Source organism: Astatotilapia calliptera, chromosome 23 (assembly GCF_900246225.1).
Source record: "Astatotilapia calliptera chromosome 23, fAstCal1.2, whole genome shotgun sequence".
Lineage (NCBI taxonomy): Eukaryota > Metazoa > Chordata > Actinopteri > Cichliformes > Cichlidae > Astatotilapia > Astatotilapia calliptera.
In genome coordinates this window covers 26786610-26805491 of record NC_039323.1, presented here as the reverse complement: position 1 = coordinate 26805491, position 18882 = coordinate 26786610, and the positions used below count along the sequence as shown (strand labels likewise).

General features: G+C 41.1%; 1 protein-coding gene across 7 annotated transcripts in view; it reads left to right on the top strand.

Moving 5' to 3' along the window:
* Positions 1–18882, top strand: part of LOC113016737 (plakophilin-4-like) — a 78558-nt gene that overhangs the window by 17619 nt on the left and 42057 nt on the right. For 3 of the 7 annotated variants that reach the window (XM_026159804.1, XM_026159805.1, XM_026159806.1), the window contains exons 3-6: positions 12957–13069; positions 14635–14669; positions 15239–15355; positions 17159–17313. In XM_026159804.1, the coding sequence (XP_026015589.1) occupies positions 12957–13069; positions 14635–14669; positions 15239–15355; positions 17159–17313 (420 nt within the window). Of the gene's footprint in view, positions 1–12956; positions 13070–14634; positions 14670–15238; positions 15356–17158; positions 17314–18006; positions 18031–18263; positions 18436–18593; positions 18663–18882 lie in introns of those variants that run through there. The other 4 variants (XM_026159808.1, XM_026159809.1, XM_026159811.1 and 1 more) reach the window with 4 other exon arrangements.

Here is an 18882-nt window from a genome sequence, read left to right as displayed (position 1 = left end):
CAGTGATGTGAGAGACGACAGTCCTACAGAAAATGCTTAAAGTTATTACTGCTAAAGATGCTTCTACAAGCTACTGAATCGTGGGGTGTACCTGTCTGAATCTTTTCATCATTATCTGCGTCGCCTGTAAAACTCAGGTGTAGGTTAACTCTTTCAAACTACACAGCTCAGTGAAAACACTGTAAAATATTCAAACTCCTCCTGGTGTAAGCTATGGGCTACTATATCAATACCAGAATGTTTTATTCTCTACCAAAATATCCAGCATCAGTGGAGCTCTAGGCTTGATCAATTCACACATACATATGAAAGCTGCAAAGCTCTTGTGAAAAAAAAAATATTCAAACCTCAAACTCTTCACAGTGTGAACCTGTGATGCTGGACTCTCAGTGGTTTTAGCACGGCCAAGCAGGTCAGTAAACAGTGAGTCAGTTTCATCCTGTTACTGAACGCAAAACAAGCATATCTATCACTGTTTAGAAATATACAGAGATTCTCTTAATTTCAGCTTTTCTGCTGGTGTAACAACCCCCATCGGAGAGTTTACTTCAAGAGGAAATGGCATCTAAAAAAGGATTCCAGCTCCGGCAAACTCTTATATATGTTCCCCTGCTTTAATCATCTTTATGCAGCCTAGTTTCACGGTATGTTTTTTCCCCTCGTCATCCCCCACCCCGCCCAGCATGAGAACTGCTGCCTTAGCCGACAGTAACAGACTGTGCGGGGCAGCTCCCAGGTGTAAACGCAGGGTCCCACTGAATGAGCCTGCAGCATGGCGTGATGAAAAAGAACATGCTCAGCAAATGTCATCTCAGGATATATAGAGGAGGAGAAAAAAAAGCCCAATAAAATAACAACAACTGGGCCACATCAGCGCTCTGCACACTTGGGTTGGTTTCAGAGCCAAAAGACCACTCTTTGACGTCAAAGTAAATTTACAGCGCAGATCATCTGGGCGTGCATGATTGATGGCAGCCGCCACCGTGACCGCTTTCCCTGCTTCACGTGACCTGCAGGGTTTAACCAGCTCCGTCAATCCAGTTATGTCAACGTCCACCGCCTCCCTGCTCCGATGTTTCAGATGATCCCAATGATATCCGAGCCACAGTGCTGTTTGCTGTTTGTGTTGGATATCTGCCTGGATTTGAATGCATGCTTGCTGTCATGCTTTAGAAAAGGGAGAGCTCACGATGGCTCGCTGCGGCGGCCTGCCTTGTTGACTCGGGATCACGGACGCCTGAGGTTAGCAGTCTGCAGCAAAGTCAGTGTGGCGGAAGAGGACGCTGATTTCTCTTGATGTCTCACAGAAATCACAGAGGAACATTCACGCTGGGTTACTGTTTCAGATCTCATCAGTCGGGGCTGTTCTTTGCATTTCCAGGAGTTATTTACTCTCTTATTGAACCTCAGCTGCCTGCACCTGTCTCATCTGCTTAGTGACTTGTCAGAGCCCTCGCAGAACGACTCACACAACTTGTTGCTTTTGATCAAAGGTGCCTGTTTGGGCGCACAGAAAGACTGAAAATGTTTAAACCCATATACGGGTTGCATGTGTGGGTGGAGAGAGGGCGAGAGACATGGAAAAACAAAAGTGGATGCATAGCATTCTGGTTTATTGAGGCTACTGTGGGTGTAGCAGCTGGTATCTCTGCTTCTCCTCTGATGATTTCTCTCTGTGCCTCGAGAAAGAAACAGAAGTCTCATAATGAAAATTTACTGCCACGTCTGACATGTCTCATTACGTCACTGACCAAATGATGGCCAGACGTTTGTGAGAGCAAGAATAAGTCTTCTCTGAGCGGTCAAATGAGCCTGAAAATCTTCAAGCTGCCTTTTTTAACAAACTCTTTAAGATGGTGAGTTTCAGCAAAAATCAGCAGCGTGTCACAGCTGCACAACTAGGCCGAACATTTCACGGGTATCACAGATGCAGTCCAGATAAACTGAACTGCCGGGCTATGATTAGACATGGCGAGAAGGAGTGAAACACAGAGGTCTGCGGTTGGTGTCACTCCAGAAAAGAGAGAAAAACACTTAGTGACGCCTCCCAATAAGCCGTGGCGAATCGTCCAGTGGCCCCCAGCTGGTACGAGACATTGCCTGGCACGGCTTTGCATCGGCCTGGCAGGGCCAGGCGTGCTTCCAGACATCACGAGGTGATGGGCGCACGGCACCGATGCAGCTCTGTTTGCCCCTCGAGATGTGCCGTGACGTGGCAAGGCTGAGATAAGGAGGGCTGTGTGCTGCTGCCCTGTCTCTGTGCTGCTCCAGAGTGATGTAAGGAGATGCAGGAGCAGAGGAGGACAGTCAGCACTGATGCTCTGAATACATGCTGCATATTTTAAGAGTACTTATTAGGCTTTCTTATCTTTTGTCAAATATGTGTTGCAGTGTTGGATGTTAAGAGATAAAAATATTAGCAGTAACTATAACTCTGTTGTCAAATGTAGATCGAAATTGAATTATGTTTTTTGGGGCTTTTAATCATTTCTCTGAACTTTTCGTTTTCCACCGTGGAATGGTTTTACTGCTTACATCTTTACTGACTTTAAAAATGTTTTAAAAAGAATTGGGTGCACAAGCTTAAATGTGTTTTGGATTTTCTCTAATCCAATCCATATATACACACATCACCACTACCTGTTGAAGTCAGCACTTTAGAGGACCAGAAGTTTAATGTTAGGTTTATGCATAAAGCAGTCTATGGATCATTATCCTGTTGGAACATCCAGCTGTGTCCAAGTGTTGGACACAACTATCTAGCTGTTAATAATAAGGTTGAAGAATTTGGAGGTACCACTGGCAGCAAAATAGCTCCAGAGCATGATGCTGCCACCACCATGCTTGACAGCTGGTGTTCCAGAAGTTTCCAGTTCAGACTTGAGCTCTGGTGGTTCCTGGGAACAACCGATCTATCTTCCTGTCATGTGTGGGTGACGGTTTGGGCTTTCTTCCAGACCTCGGACAGTTCTCCTTCTTAGATCTTCACTGTTCCTTGAACTTTCTCATTTTTCTGAGTCTTGGTCAATCTAATGAGTGCTGTCAAACAAATGCTTTTTGTGCTGCAAGCTGCAGTCAATCATCATTACTAAAGAGGAGTTAATTGGCCTTGTCAAGTTAAAAAGCTTCAGCATCACTTATTAAAAGATTTAAGTGTGAATATGTTTGTGTGGATTAAAGAAAATGCAACATAAATTCAAACTTGTGCACCCAATTCTTGTTTTTTAAAGATATACAATCATTCTACCTGGGATTACTTGGAAAGATTACTTCAAAGAAACCTGTAAATCTGAAGACTCTAATGACCTTCCAGGGAGGGAAAAGGGCATTTGATGATCTTTAGGACAGCGGTGATGACTCTCTATGCATTTTTCTTTCTGCACAGCTATAAAACTGCATACAAACACACAGCATTCAATATACACTCTGTGGAGCAATATTAGAAAGATGCTATCAGTTTTTGGGTGAGGTGGTTCTCCCTGACTATCATCAGAAAGCAAAGTCTGTTAGGTCCACACCACAGAACAGGAAAACCAAGACTCTCCATACATGCCCCACTCATGAAAAGTGTCAGAATATCTGTTTTCTTTCTCCTGCAATCAATAATCATCTCCTTGATCTTGATTGTAGGGATCATGTTGCTATTTGCTATAATGGAATTTAGATTTGCTCTTGTACTGATATAATGGTTCAGCAGAAATACATATTTTGTATGAAATATGGATACATTTATAGTGAAATATCAACTAGTTATCAAATAAAATAGATGAGCATGCTGTACATATTACACCCTATAAAACACAGACACAGCTACCATGACATCACCCATGACTGGTATAGCAGAGATGGTCATCCAGTTCTGAACTTCCAATCTTATGGAATTTCATCAACACTAAGGAAACATATTTATTGTTTTTCAATCAGCAGTGAGCCAGCTACGCATGATAGAGCCAAAATCCCAGAGCTGTCAGAGTTCACGGCTCCGATGACACTTAAAAGACTTCCCATTACAGATATCACCCTTCAACTTTCCCAGTTGAACACATGCGAGGTGTCATCTATCCAACTATGTGGCAACCTGCTTACTTTTCAATAAATGTAACTTTGAACTTTGGATAAAGAAAGGCTCAGATTTCAGATTTGATTCTGTCATAATGTTTTTAAGGGGATTTTGGACATCTATTTTTATTTCTTCATAAATCAGAAACTACTGTCAACAGCCAGAACAGTAACAGGTCCCAATTGTGTATATATTACATCCTAATTGTGTGTGTGTGTGTGTGTGTGTGTGTGTGTGTGTGTGTGTGTGTGTGTGTGTATACACACTTACTACATCGGCAGTAAGTGAGACTTATTCCCAGTGGGTGTTGAGCTACACCTAGGCTCCCCTTTGTCACTGATTAAGAATCAGTGAATTAAGAATTTTATGTGGTTCCTTTGGCTTCATCAGGCGGTGGCCTGTAGCTCACACTGAGGTGTTCTTCAGCTGAGTGTGAAGGGGCAAGAATGAAAATCAGCACCTCCGAGTCCAAGCCCATGTTTCTCAGCTTGAAAAGGGTGGAGCGTGCACTCTGGGTCAATGACAAATTCCTGCCTCAAATAGTCAGTTGGGAGACTGACAGGTGATGTTCACGCTGTACCTGTGTTTTTTGTTCTGAAGAGAGAGCTGAGTGTAAAAACGAAGCTGTCAACTTACTTGTCAGTCTACGCCTCTGCACTCACCTCTGGTCATAAGCTCTGTGTAGTGACTGAAAAAATGAGATCGCAGACACGAGTGGAAATAAGGTTCCTCCAAGCAGTGGCTAGAGTCACCCTTAAATAGGCTGAGAAGTTCAGTCATTCAGCAGGGACTCGGAGCTGAGCTGTTACTCCTCCACATTGAAAGGAGGCAGTCAAGGTGACTTGGGCATCTGACTAGGAAGCCTCTTGGGTGCCTCCTAGACTAGGTGTTATAGTCAAGTCCTACAGGAAGAATGTCCCAGGGCAGAGACAGGACATGCTGGAGAGATTAAATCTGTCAACTGGTGTGGAAATGCCTACATGTCCTCCCAGCTGAGCTGGAGGAGGTGGCCGTGGAGAGGGAGGTCTGGGCATCTAGGTTTAGACTGCTGCCCCCTTGACCAGTAGAAGAAAACGGATGACTGGGCCTGGAAAAGAGCAAAATTAACAGAGTCGATCCATTTTAAACATGGCAAGAGTTTAAAGAGTGAGATAGATAGATAGATAGATAGATAGATAGATAGATAGATAGATAGATAGATACTGGTGGCAGTATTTTGCATTTCAGTTGACCTTTATCATATTTCCCTCTCCTGTTCCTATATACAGGAGAGAGAACTATATAGATACTGTTTAAAGGATATTATGAGTGTATGATTAAATCCTCCATTATGTGATGTAATAAGCAGCTTATGAGCCCAATATTTACTGAGCTAAGCTGTCCTGCTGAAATCTTTGTTGCTGCCAGTATCATGTCAGTCCTCATGTACCATTTACAGTTTGCTGGGTGTGTGCTGGTGCCTTAAAGAGACAGGAGGTAAAAAAGACTTGCTTCAGTCACGGGCAGAACCCGGAGACGTACAGCGTGCTGTAGAGCTGGAAATGAGCACAGCAGGTCCCCTTAAGGCACCGTGTCTGAATGACACACATCTATTATATTTGAGCTTCTCTTTTGCTGTTGTCATTACCTTCCTCTTAATCTGAAACGTGTTACTTTTCTTTATAAACCTCTGTAGGTTTTTCTCGACTTTTGCAAATCACTAATTTGCATTTACTTTTGTTTGATTGTATTGCATTGTTTTACCGTTATTGTGTGAGCTTTGTAGGATATTTTTAATTTCTCACCCGCTTTTATTTTTTATTTTTCATTGAAATTTCCTGCATGACTCACCTTGGAGCACCATCATACCAACTTGTGATAAACCTCTTGTACTGACATGACAGTTCTTTAAAAACAAATGTATTGAAATAAGCTCTGCGTGGCTGGATTTAAACCAAAAGACCATTTTTCATGTTTGCATGATTTATCATTATTATTAACATTTTGTAATAGTTTGTAGCAGCAAGCTCTGAGCTGCATTAGCCCCACAAGCCTACAAACATCTACTCAATTAGCTTGGAAGGGAATACAGCAGAAAAACCAACACTTATTACTGCTGCAGAATTAGCCATGTAGCCGATTTCCTTGTGGGAATTACTGAATTATTATGTTCCCCAAGCGAAACAGTCCCCTGTCTAAAATCGCCTGGAATGCTTTTTAAGTTGTCTGAATTAATGCCTTTTAACAGATTTCATTTCTGTGAGTTTACTTAGATTACAGAAGCAAGCATGCTAACTCTGAAATCCAACCAGCTTTGTTTCTGCAGTCAGCTGTGATAAACACACAGACTTTTTCAGTCCACAGCAGACGAGACCGAAGAAAAGAACCAGCATGAGGAGACCATTAGCTAAATCACTGTACATCATCTGACTAAAGAGACTGTTAAGGCTCCGTGCATCACATGGTCATCGCTGACCCAAATACAAAAAAGCTTTTATTAAGAGATGTAAACAGATGGAGAGCTGCCAGTGTGGATTTAAGGGTCTTTTGTTTTTGTTTTTTTGTTGTTTTTTTATGAGGGATTATGATTTGAAGGACTTTCACCATACTGTACTGGTAGGATGGGTAGATACAGTAATGTCCAAAACTCTTGAGCCATCCCTCATTTCTCCTAAGTTGCTAGAAAAATGTGAAATGGGTGCAGTGATTTATTGAACGATGTGGATTCAGAGTTTCTAACCAGGTTGAAAGTCAGTATTTGGTACGACCACCTTTATTAAAGCCTTGATTTCCACCATGTAATCAAATGAGTGTTTTCTATCCACTGTTTGCTCTTCCTGTCATATGGAGGACAGCTAATGAGTGCTCCAGCAATGGTCGGTGGAGTCATTTGTTAGATTTTGGATCAACAATTGTTTTGGAGTCAAGTGGTAAAACACATTTGTTGTTTCCACCTTTAGCAAGAATAGTTTTCTTGCATATGTTGTAAAGCAGTGTGTTTTGTTGGAGACTATTTACGTTGTAGATTCTCACTGAAGGCATCAAAACTATGAATGAACACATATGGAAATACGTAGTAAACAAAGTTTCGATGCCTTCAGTGAGAATCTACAACGTAAATAGTCATGAAAATAAAGAAAAACCAATAAATGAGAAGGTGTGTCCATACTTTTGACTGGTAGTGTATATATATGCTTTTAGAAATGAAAAATATACCTCAAACTTGCACTATGAAAAATGTCGGAACTGTTTTCTGTTTTCTGTTTTATTTTATTTTAATTTTAGTCTACTCTATAGCACATTTAAACAAAGTGACCCAAAGTGCTTTAGGGACAAGCACATTTTCCTTCCAGGTCTCCAAAAAAATCCAGTTTCTAAATAAACGAAAGCTGAAAGGAAATTAAAGATGATGATTAAATCATGACACACTGTTCTATTGGTACAGACAATACTGACCCTGTATTTACTTGGTATCGGATTGATGCCAACTTTGTACTATTGCACAGCACAAGTCATCAGACACACCCCCTCAAACATGTCTGGGCTTGTGTCATTGCTGTGGATGGAATTTAAATGCAAGGCTCTGTCTATATCATCAATTTCCTACTATTTCATATTATGCTCTTATTTATTGTATGACATGATCTGTGGTCTAATATGTGATATCAACAAATATTAGACCACATAGGTCTGTCGTAGTTCAGTATCACCCAAGGTCTATATGAACTATCATCTGTCATCCATTATTCTTTGTTGATCCACTTAGGCTACGTTCACACTGCAGGCGAAAGCGCATCAAATCCAATTTTTTTGACCCTATGCGACCCATATCCGATCATGGTATGACAGTGTGAACAGCACAAATCCGATATTTTCAAATCCGACCTGGGTCACTTTCATATGTGGTACTGAATCCGATACATATCTGATGTTTTAGAAAGCGACTGCTGTTTGAATGGTCATGTCGCATTAAATCCGTCTTTTACGTCACTGACACAAGACAGACGCCAATTATCAGTGCCGGAGAAGACATCGCGAACGCTTCCTGGCCATCCAGTGAAACTGCTGGGAAGACAACGTTGGAGAAACGTGAACATTTTATTTGTACTGTATAACCTGCAGATTCTGTCAGAAATCTGCAGCTATCCTTTGAAGCACCGCTCCTCTAAAACAGCAATAAGGATAATTATTAGGTTATCTACAGTATTATGTAAATAACAAAATAACTTAAAGCAAAAATTGGGAAACGTCAAGTCTGAAGTCTTTATATTAAGGGCCATCAGTCAAACAATACTGTTTGCTCTGGGTCTATACAGAGCGCGTTGTGTGTGACGTCTTGTTTTGCGCATGCGGGCCGCTTTGAGCGTTCACACTAGAGCGCGTTTGCTGTCGCATTTTATTTGTAGTGTGAATAAGCAGACAAAAAAATCGGATTTGATCAAAAAATCGGAATTGAGCATTAAGACCTGCAGTGTGAACGTAGCCTTAGAAAACAAACATGCCACTGTGACGAAACTTCTTAAAAATTCAATAAAATTTGATTTATCCAGAAGATAATGAGTACTTTTACTTTACTTACAGGCATGCTGAGGTCCTTTACCTGAGTAAAGCATTTGAATGAGATACAGTGAGGTTTTTTTTACCCAAACCACAGGTGTCATAATGAGCTGCAGCTATCAGCTCTTTTGGTGCCTCTGAAAATTTATTGGATTAATGAAGTCCTGAATCACAGGGGCAGCACGGTGGCACGGTGGTTAGCACTGTTGCTGCAATTGAGTTCAATTCCAACATCAGGCCGGGGTCTTTCTGTGTGGAGTTTGCATGTTCTCCCCGTGTTTGCGTGGGTTCTCTCCGGGTACTCCGGCTTCCTCCCACTGTCCAAAGACATCAGAATCAGAATCAGAATACTTTATTAATCCCGAAGGAAATTAGGGTTACAGCAGGCAGCACGCTAATTGCGCATGTGCACTTACAAAGGAACCTTCTGACCAACTTAACACAAACATCACATTGGGGAGACACGTCAGAAAGGTAGGCTGATAGGAAAAAAAACAACGAAAATACATAACATGAGGTAAGAGGAGGAGGAGAGAGGTAAGACATGCAGCTTGTGGGGATAGGTTAATTGGATAATCCAAAGTTGCCACTAGGAGTGAATGTGAGTGCGAATGGTTGTCTGTCTCTGTGTGTTAGCCCTGCAACAGACTGACGACCTGTCCAGGGTGTACCCCACCTTTCGCCCTATGACAGCTGGGATAGGTTCCAGCGCCCCCCACGACCAGAGACTGTAATCCGATTACTTTTTTCAAGTAACGAGTAAAGTAAGGGATTACTATTGCAAAAACGGTAATTCGATTACCGTTACTTTCCCGTAGGAACGCTGCGTTACTGCATTACTAAAACCGTGATTTTTTTGCGAGAATGTCTCATGACAGTGACGTAAGCAAGTGCGATGTTCCTGACAACAGCTGTGTGCAGATCAACAATGGATCGCCTGCGGGAGAGAGTATGAGCGTGCAGCGTTTAAAGTGTGGAAGTACTGACCTTACTTTAAGTTTGATTCCAAAAGTGACAAAAACATTAGCGTCCATTAGCATTGTGCGTGGGAAGAAAACTTCTTTTTACAGCAAAAAACCCCTAAACTTCCAAGCAAACACCGAGTAGCTACGACGTAATGGGAAACTCACAGAGAAACTCGCGGATTCTTTCACTGACCGCTGCGTAACACATGCACCAGGGTAAACCTCCGCCTACCCAACTCCTGCTTTACAGGTGAAAATAGAGCAACAGGACCGCTGAGTCTTTGACTTTATTTTCTGCTGTGTTTTACTTGCATCTATTTGAAAGAGTGAGTGTAAACACAAAAAAATATATATATTTTATGTGCTGGAATGTGCAGAAAATAGGTTTAAATAGGTTTAAAACAAATTTCTTCCAGTCAGAGAATGTTGCATATAATTAAATGTTTGCTTGATGCATAAAGTTAAAAGATTAAAACTAATAAAACAAGTTTTAAAAAAGGACTTTTCCATTTGATTACATTTTGTATGATGGATTGTGTAGAAAAAGTAGAATTGGGCTGAAAGATCTATCGCTTTATCACCTATTCAGGTTGTAAATCGTGTTTTTAAAAAGTAACTAAGTAACTAAGTAATTAATTACTTTTGAAAATAAGTAATCAGTAAAGTAACGGGATTACTTTTGGGGGAAGTAATCAGTAATTAGTTAAAGTAACTTGACCAACACTGCCCACGACCCTGAAAAAGGATAAGCGGAAGCGAATGGATGGATGAATCACAGTGACGTTTCCCTGTGAAGGTGTATTTTTCCAGCAGGCCAGTTTTATATTTAGACATTATTTGCAGACAGCTAATTCTCCAGTGGACCTCCGTGATGACACCAGCTGTGGTTCCTGGATGATTTATGGAGCAACTGGGAAGCTTCTGTATTATTTTACAGAATACAAATAAGCTAGTGCCAACAATACCTGCTATTCAGTCAAAGTCCATAAACATCTGCTCCAATTTCATAAACTTGAGCAAGGTATTGGAACCCAACCATCTATTGGGGATGGCAGTGAACAGGGTATATTTAAATGCTTTGGTGTTTCAGTAGTCAAAATTCTCCAAAACACGATCTGCTGACAAAATCTTGTGGACATTTTGAACTCAACATCAGTTTTCTGTGTTTAATTTCATTTTGCAATCATGCAAATCCCTAATTTTAGTTAAAAGAGTTATTTTACTGCTCCATAGTCACAAACTGGATGGGTTTTTAGGGGAAACTAGAGGACATGTGGCCGCATGTGAGCCCCATTAACCTACAATACACATGATTATTCATCCCCTGTTTAGCAGGTGGTGCAGCCTGAGGAGCGAGGCTGGAAAATCCAGTTTTCATATTTTAATGATGTTTAACTATCTAGACTGTTTTGATGAGATTTGCCTAGTTTGGTAGATATTAGCTGTAGAAATGTCTGTCTTCTGTGAAATATAATTGAATTAAATGACACTCATTTTGTGAAGCTCAAACCGGTAAAAGAAAAAGTTGCTTTCTGTGCTTCCTTCTAAGGTATTTTATACACATTACACTTTACTAAATACTTTAAATTGTTGTAGTTTTGTAACAGTGACTGTCATCTGTACTTTTGTTGTACATCATAATGAATATTAAAGGTGCAAAACACCGAAATTCGTTATGCAACAGCATGTTTAACCATTAGGTTTACAGTGCAGATTTCTTCTTTTTCTTCTTCTCGCTCCTTTTAGGAGTCTGCACAGCAAATCATCTGCCTCCATCTCCCCCTGTCCCCACCATCCTCCTCTGTCACACCAACCCTCTGCATGTCTTCTTCACATCCATCAGTCTCCTCTTTTCCTCCTGCCTGGCAGCTCTGTCTTCAACATCCTTTATCCAATATATCCACTTTCCCCTCCTCTGCACACGTGCAAAGTATCTCAGCCTTGTCCCTCTAACTTTGTCTCCAGACTGCTCGACCTCAGCTCGACCTCTGATTAAGTCATTTCTAATCCTGTCAGTTCTGCACTTCCACTGTCTACAAACCATAAAACATACCAGCTCTCACTAGCATCTTGTAAACTTTCCCTTTCACTTTTGTTTCTTTACATCTGTCACAAATCACCCCTGTTCTTGATAATCCCAGTGTTTGATTTGGCAAAGATTTTAGGAGCACATTAGGACACTAGGAGTAGACTGGCTCGGGACCCCCACCTCCAGCAACCACGCTCCAACCTGTTGGGAAATACACAGTTTTCCTTTGCAAACAGTGTTTGCCACAATCAAAAAGATAGTTTCTGCCCAGAATGTTGACTTTAAATCACTTAATTAACTTTCCATGAAACGGTATAAAATGTTAAATGTAATGAAATCTGGTCAAATGAAATCCACCTGATGGGTTTGCATCCAGTTTATGCCAAGCATAAGTATTTGAATGAATTAACCTTTAAATTTTTACATATTTCAGTTGCAGTTTACTCAAAATTATTGCTTTACGTTTACTGGGAGTGAAAATCTATTTTATTTTTGTGGAGGCGGGGAGTTGACAATTTGTCTCCAGGCCTCCGCGACTTTGGCATAAAATACGACACGAATGTTTGCTCAGATTTGGGTGAACTGATTTAAATTTGGCAATCAAACACTCTCAATTGCGCGCACCTGTGAAATTCTTTCAAAATCCTTTACAATATTATGTATATTATGTCAGTGAGGACTTTGCAAAATGCTTGCAGGCTAATTTTTAAAGTTTAAATGCCACAAAGTTTGTTTCCAGCTACTAAATTGTGAATAATTTCTGGTTTTCTTCATCTTCTTCGAAAGTAAACTGCATTTACAGCTCAATAGATTTCACACACTATTCTGTTTATCACAACAATAAGTGGAATGAACAATAAGAAAGGTCAGCCACCACCTTGAGCAATTCACTCTAAGGGCTTAAACCCCCCAGATTTACAGATATAGTGCTGTGTCACTGTATCTATTAGTAATGTGGAATTAAAGGCTGTGCCCAGAATACTCATGATAAAAGAAAAAGGAAACATCTGGTTTCACCCTCTGTGGTGAATTTTTACCATGAAGTCTACATTTTATCATTCTGTGCTTAAACCTCTGTGCTTTGTACCAAAAGTTTCAAAAATGTGTGTAATTACATTATCTGAACCAAATGCTGTTAAAAGGTGCCGGACACACTCTTAGTGTTTAAAATCTTGAATCCCCCCTTTAACAGCCTCTCAGCGAGCTCACAGACGGTGAGAAATCAGTCAAGCCGCGCAGGCTGAATACAAAATGGGTTTTACACTTAATTCTAACTGGCACCAAATAGGTCTTAAAGAAGAGGCTTAAATCACCGCGTCATGGTGGATGTTGGGTTATAATCACTGCTGTTAATGTCTTGCCCCAGGAGCTCCAGTTCGAGCGGCTGACTCGGGAGCTGGAGGAGGAGCGGCAGATCGTGGCTAGCCAGCTGGAGAGGTGCATGCTGGGAGCCGAGTCACCAGAAGGAGACAGCAGCAGGTAGATTTGACTAAAGTGATCACATCAAGTATTTGGAAGATTTTTGCAATTAAAAACACACAGTATCTCATGACAAAAATACACATGACCACCTCTTATCGTTTGAGTTTTCCTTTCGACATTGGCTGCTTTTTCACCCTATTCAGCCCTTACTTGTATCTGACCATTTTCATTCAAATTATTTTAGTATTTGTGTGCCAAGAAAATTATTACCAAAGACCCATTAACTGACAAACGTGGTACATCTATGTGCAGTGTATCCTTGAGTTTTTCTTTGGATGTTACTCAAGGACATGCAAGGACATATTTTTTGTTGGACCCTAGTTTCTTCAGTGTAAGCATGTATAAATGGGTAAGAAGAAGAAGGATGTTAGCATTAATAAATACAGTGCAGTACTGTGAAAAAAGTCCTGAGCCACCCTCATTTCTCGATCTTTTGTTAGAAAAGAAACACTTCTTTTGCCCTCCACTTGTCCAGTTCCCTAAAGGACAAACTGCAGAGCACGCTGAGATATGCAAGTTTTCAGGTAATAGCTTTTTGTGAATCACCTATTTTTGCATCTATTGGTTTCTATTTTATTTCTCTCAGCTTTGTTATCTTTGGCATTCTTCATAGATTCAAATAAAGAAAACAAAACAAATGATGTGATTTTGTGCAATATACAAACAAACAAAAAAGGCTCAGGTATTAGGACTGGACTGAAAATGAGTGTAAAAGCAGCCAATGTCCAAAGAAACAGTGTGAAAGAACTTTAGTAAGTCTAGAATTATTGCTCAACTTTAATTTAGCATACTTACAAGGAACTCTGGCCCCTTGAAAGTATTTTTTTTTTTCCATTTAATTTTCGTATCTGTAGCAAAACAGCCCTAATAATGCACCTATATTTGTTGTTGTTGTTATATGGATTCCAGCTGGCTGTAAATCACACCCAGCTCCAGAAAGCTCTGTCAAACCACATAATGGTGAAATCTGTCTTCATGAGGAGTGATGTTCGGCCAGCTGACAGTCACTTTGTGGTGTCACAGCCAGCATACATCACTCTGAGCACAAACAGAAACCTTGAAATCCACAAAACTGCTGAAATATTAAAGAAAACTTGACACTTTATGCATGATGTCTGTAATTTTGACCCTTAAAAGATGCTTCAAGTTGTAACATTGGTCCACAAATCATAAGACAATAAGCATTACAATATCTAGTGACCTAAACAGAGCTTTGACTTTGGTCATATTCTTAGAGGTAGTTGTATTTGTATGGGGGGTTTTCGGTGTTCATTTCAGTATAAATGATTTGTTTTCAGCTGCAGGTGTTTCCTCAGACTTCAGTCAGTCTGTGTAAAAAGTGACTTGAACTCACACAGCGTTACTTTCTTCATTGTTCTTGTGTATTGGATGCTTTTTTTTTTCACGAGATGGTTCCCTATCCAGTTTATCTTCTTATATCTTCTCTACCGTCTTCCTTCTTCTTCCTGGTCTGATCGGACGTAGACAGTGACTCTAATTTGATTTACCTCTCTCTCTGCTCTCTCGCCTCCTCCATTTCCTCATCTGCTCTGCTGCCGAAGCTCATCCGAGAAGTCGTTTGCATGGAGATCCGCAGGTATGACTTCTTTTGTTTAACATTTAACATTATGTAATAAATAAAAGATACAAAATGGTAATATAAAGTGTTGGCATGAAGGCTACATGAAGGCAAAAAGCTTCAGTGATGCTCAGTGGAGTTTTATTCCATTCCTGCGGTACTTTCATTTAAATGGTAAATGCTGTAGTTTCAGATAGGATGAAGTGTATATGATTAGGCCGCTGAAAGAACTTTGTTTTTTAACATGAGAAAGCTATAATAGCCTCCAAAAGGCTGAACATTGCCAGAATGCAGCACCAGCCGGTCAAGCAAAGCAAAGCAATGTTTCTGCCAGTATATATACTGTATGTATAAAAGCTTTGAATTGGGTCCATTTACTATTCTGTCACAGATCCCTTTCCTCAGATTTCCATCCCATTCTTCACTGTCATCTTTCCCCTGAAATAAAAGAAGTGGTATAAAAAGAACTGATGCAGAGATGATGCTGTTGATTTGCCATACCTGTGTTTTTCAATGCGTGTGAATCTATGTGTGTGAAGTACGTGCATTAATCCTAGAGTCTTTGCATGTTTTTAATCGTACAACAGGCGGAGAGTCTCAGGGCGGAGCCACAGAGGGGTCTGGATGTCCTGGTCGTCACCTGGAAGCAGAGGAGGGACTCTTCCTGCCGGAGCCGGACCGAGCATCCCTACATGGCAGTGAGGGTCTGTTAAATATACTCAGCACACGGTTTAAACGATGCTTTAGGAAGGGACTAAAGTTCATGATGTTGAGTGCAGATTCTGGAAAACACCAGCATTTTTAGTTTACTCTGCAGCCATGCAGCAAAATAAGTACACCCTCTTGTAATCTTACATACTGGGACAAAGCAAAATCTTCTGGTCCTAAAATGATTTATATTAACAACATCACCCCTTGATTCAATAGCTTATCGAACCACCTTTAGCAGCAGTAACTTGAATATATCTCTCATATTCTTGTGGAGGAATTTTTGTCCAAATTCGGTCATCGCAACACCTTCGTTCTTTTCTCTTTCAATCATTCTGTTGTAGATTTGCTGATATGTTTGGGGTGATTGTGCTGTTGCACGACCCAGTTTAAGCCAAGCTTTAGCTGTTGGACAGATGGCCTCTAGAATACTTTGGTATACAAAGGAGTTCATGGTCTGCTCTGTCACTGCGGGATACACTTTCCTGTGGCTGCAAAACAACGGGATTTCATCCAGCATGCAATATCATCTGAAAAGGATCTGATGGGTACCATCTTTATTTTTGGATGTAATATGATGAGCCCAAACACATTGCCAATGCAGTAACACAAAATGCAACACTATCAGTCATGGATTGGCCTCCCAGAGCCTGGACCTCAACATTATTGAAGCAGTGTGGGATCATGTGGACAGAGAACAGAACAAAACATCCAAAGAAGAGCTTTGGATGTCCTTCAAGAAGCCTGGAGAAATATTCCTGAAGACTACTTGAAGAAATGACAAGAAATGAGGGGTGGCTCAAGGCTTTTTTACAGTACTAAGTTTTAAGGAATGTCTACCATACAAGCATGTAGCATCCTTCAGCTTCACAGTCAGATCCACCCCTCTCTCATCAAGTCTAAACACCAGATGCTGAGGGAGCCAAAGCTCAGCCCGAGGCTTCACAGCAGCATTTTACCAACCAGTGAATATAAGTCCACAATTCTGAACCCACACTGGACAATCTGATCACATTTAAGAGATGCCAAAGGCCCCACACTGTTTCAGATGAGTCTAAAATACCCAGAACCTGATATCCGCCTCCGCTCTGCTGTCTGAGTTTTATTTTTTATAGTCTGCCATGTTTGGCGGAAATGTTTCCCACGTATTCACTCGTGGGAGCTTTGCATTACAGCCACAGCCTGCCTAATGTCCAACCACTGTTGGACATTAGGCATCTTCACTGGAGTGTTTGACACTTTGGTCCATCAAGCTACCTCAGAAGCTTGTGTTAAACCACAAAAAAGTTGGACGGCCAGTAAAGCGAAGCAGTGGGTGCAGCTGTGAATTCTTATATGTGCAGAACACTTGCTGGTTTTATTCATGTTTTTAAAGCACGACGCAGAAAAAGACTCGGCCTCCTTCTCCCTCCACATTTATTATCGCTACCATTAGTAAATATGTAACATCTGAGTAGCGATTTGTAATGTTTAAAACAAACTTGCCTTTGGTCTTATTTATATTGCATACAGCTGGAGTGCACTGGAAGTGTAAAAATATCACCCACGCTTCCTCCTCCTGGTGCTACAGGAGAAAGTAGGCCAGCAGATTGTTCCAGGAACGGCTTAATGCAGATGTCCGCGTGTATGTATTTATACGCATAATATCTTTTTAACAAGTTGAAAGCCGAGTGAGATACTATGCAAATCGCAGTAAACCGCAGTGACTGATGTCGGGGTGGCTGTGGTTTGATCACACCACGTCCTGCTTTAATGTGTCACAAGAAGCACTGAGGCCTCTTATTGTGCTTTCCTTCCAGGCTCAGGAGGTCACTCGGTCCAGATGACCTCGTATTCTGACAGCGGCTACCAGGACAGCAGCGTCAGTTACTACAGCAACCAGAACGTAGTGCGTTCGGAGCCCCGAGCATCAATATCCAGAAGCCCAAGAGCAGAGGGTCAAGCTTCTGGGCAGGTAGGCCTGATCTCCAAAGGGTTACATCACAAGTCACTAACCTTAGAAAGAAAAGCTCAGGGTAAGATTTTACCTCTGTGTCCACTTAGCTTTTCAGCCACATTTAGTAAGATTAAGAGCACAAAGGTGAAAACCACAAATACAAATGTGTAAAAATGTCTTAAACCAATATTTTAGATCCATCCCTTACTGTGGAGAACATAAATGTTAGTGCTTTGCCAGTTCATAAAGGGTACTACCAGAGTCAGTCCTGTATGATTACAAAATGTATGTGCCACCTTTACAGGCTATGTGATACATTTAATTAACGAGCTACTTTCAACCACACCCATGAATCGGTATGCATAGTCACAGCTATGATTTTTACACTCATAGAGAAATGTAGCCACAGTTATAAAAGTGCAAAAATATCTATGTTAGATCGCAGATGCAAAGCAGGAGAGACATTTTCTCTCGCTGCAGTAGCGTACCAATGAACTCAGCACAGGGAACTCATTAAAGGCAACATTAACTATAGTTGTACACTGGACGTTGGTACTAAAGCAAATTAGGACCAGTGTTGCTAACTCCTCAGTAAGGAAAATCGCTATTGGTTGTCCTAAAAGTCGCTAGAAGTCGCCAAATGACGTCATCGCCTAATTTGCACAATTGGTCATGCTAATGTAATTGTAACCTGCGTTGTTGGAGAGAGAAATAACATCGTGGAAGAGACATAAAGTGAGTAAAAAAACGTCCTAAATGCAGTTAAATTTATTTAGAACTACAAATTAAATTTCTTTTAGCAATTATTGTTTTTTAATGTCACAATTCCAACCCTGCTCCTTTACCCGGGCTTGGACCGGCAAAAGTGACTCGAAACTGGCACTCTGGTGGCGTTACTTTGTGTGTGTTTATAAGTAGTTTTAAACCTTGTGATTCACAAAACAGCATAACAATAAAAGAACTGACTGCGTTACAGTCAGTGCGGGAGCAGCGGCTTCGCTCATGCGCGATTCATTTGCCGTTTGGACGCACAGGTGTGAACGTCTCCTGCCCTGATAGCAGCTGGGGGAGGACTATCCTCCGCCTGTGAGCGCTTTGGTACGGGCAAGGTGCCCAAGGCAGCACCGCTGCCTGTTGAGAGTAAGAGCGATACGTGTTTTCACGTCAAAAAGTCGTCATAAATAAGTCTCCAGTAATACCAGAAAAAGTCGCCAGATTTGTCGCTAGTCGCTTTTTAGAAAAAAAAAGTCGCTAAGGGGGTCTGAAAACTCGCTAAATATAGCGACAAAGTCGCTAAGTTGGCGATAACACGGTGAATTCCAGCTGCTAGCGAATCATCGAGTAACACGATCAAAGCTCCGGCGCAGGTAATTGAACCTCATGAGGAGAAATCATATTCAGGTTTCCCACATTTGATTGGTTTTCAGAGCGTTGCCACCCGAAAAATATGTATGTCTTTGCTCTAAGCAATAATATTCTTTCTTAAAGTAATGACAGCTGGTTGAGGCTCGGTAATTACTGTCATGAGCGACGAAGAACATCAGCTAAACCCTTCAAATCAAAACCACTTCTACCTTGAAATGTCTC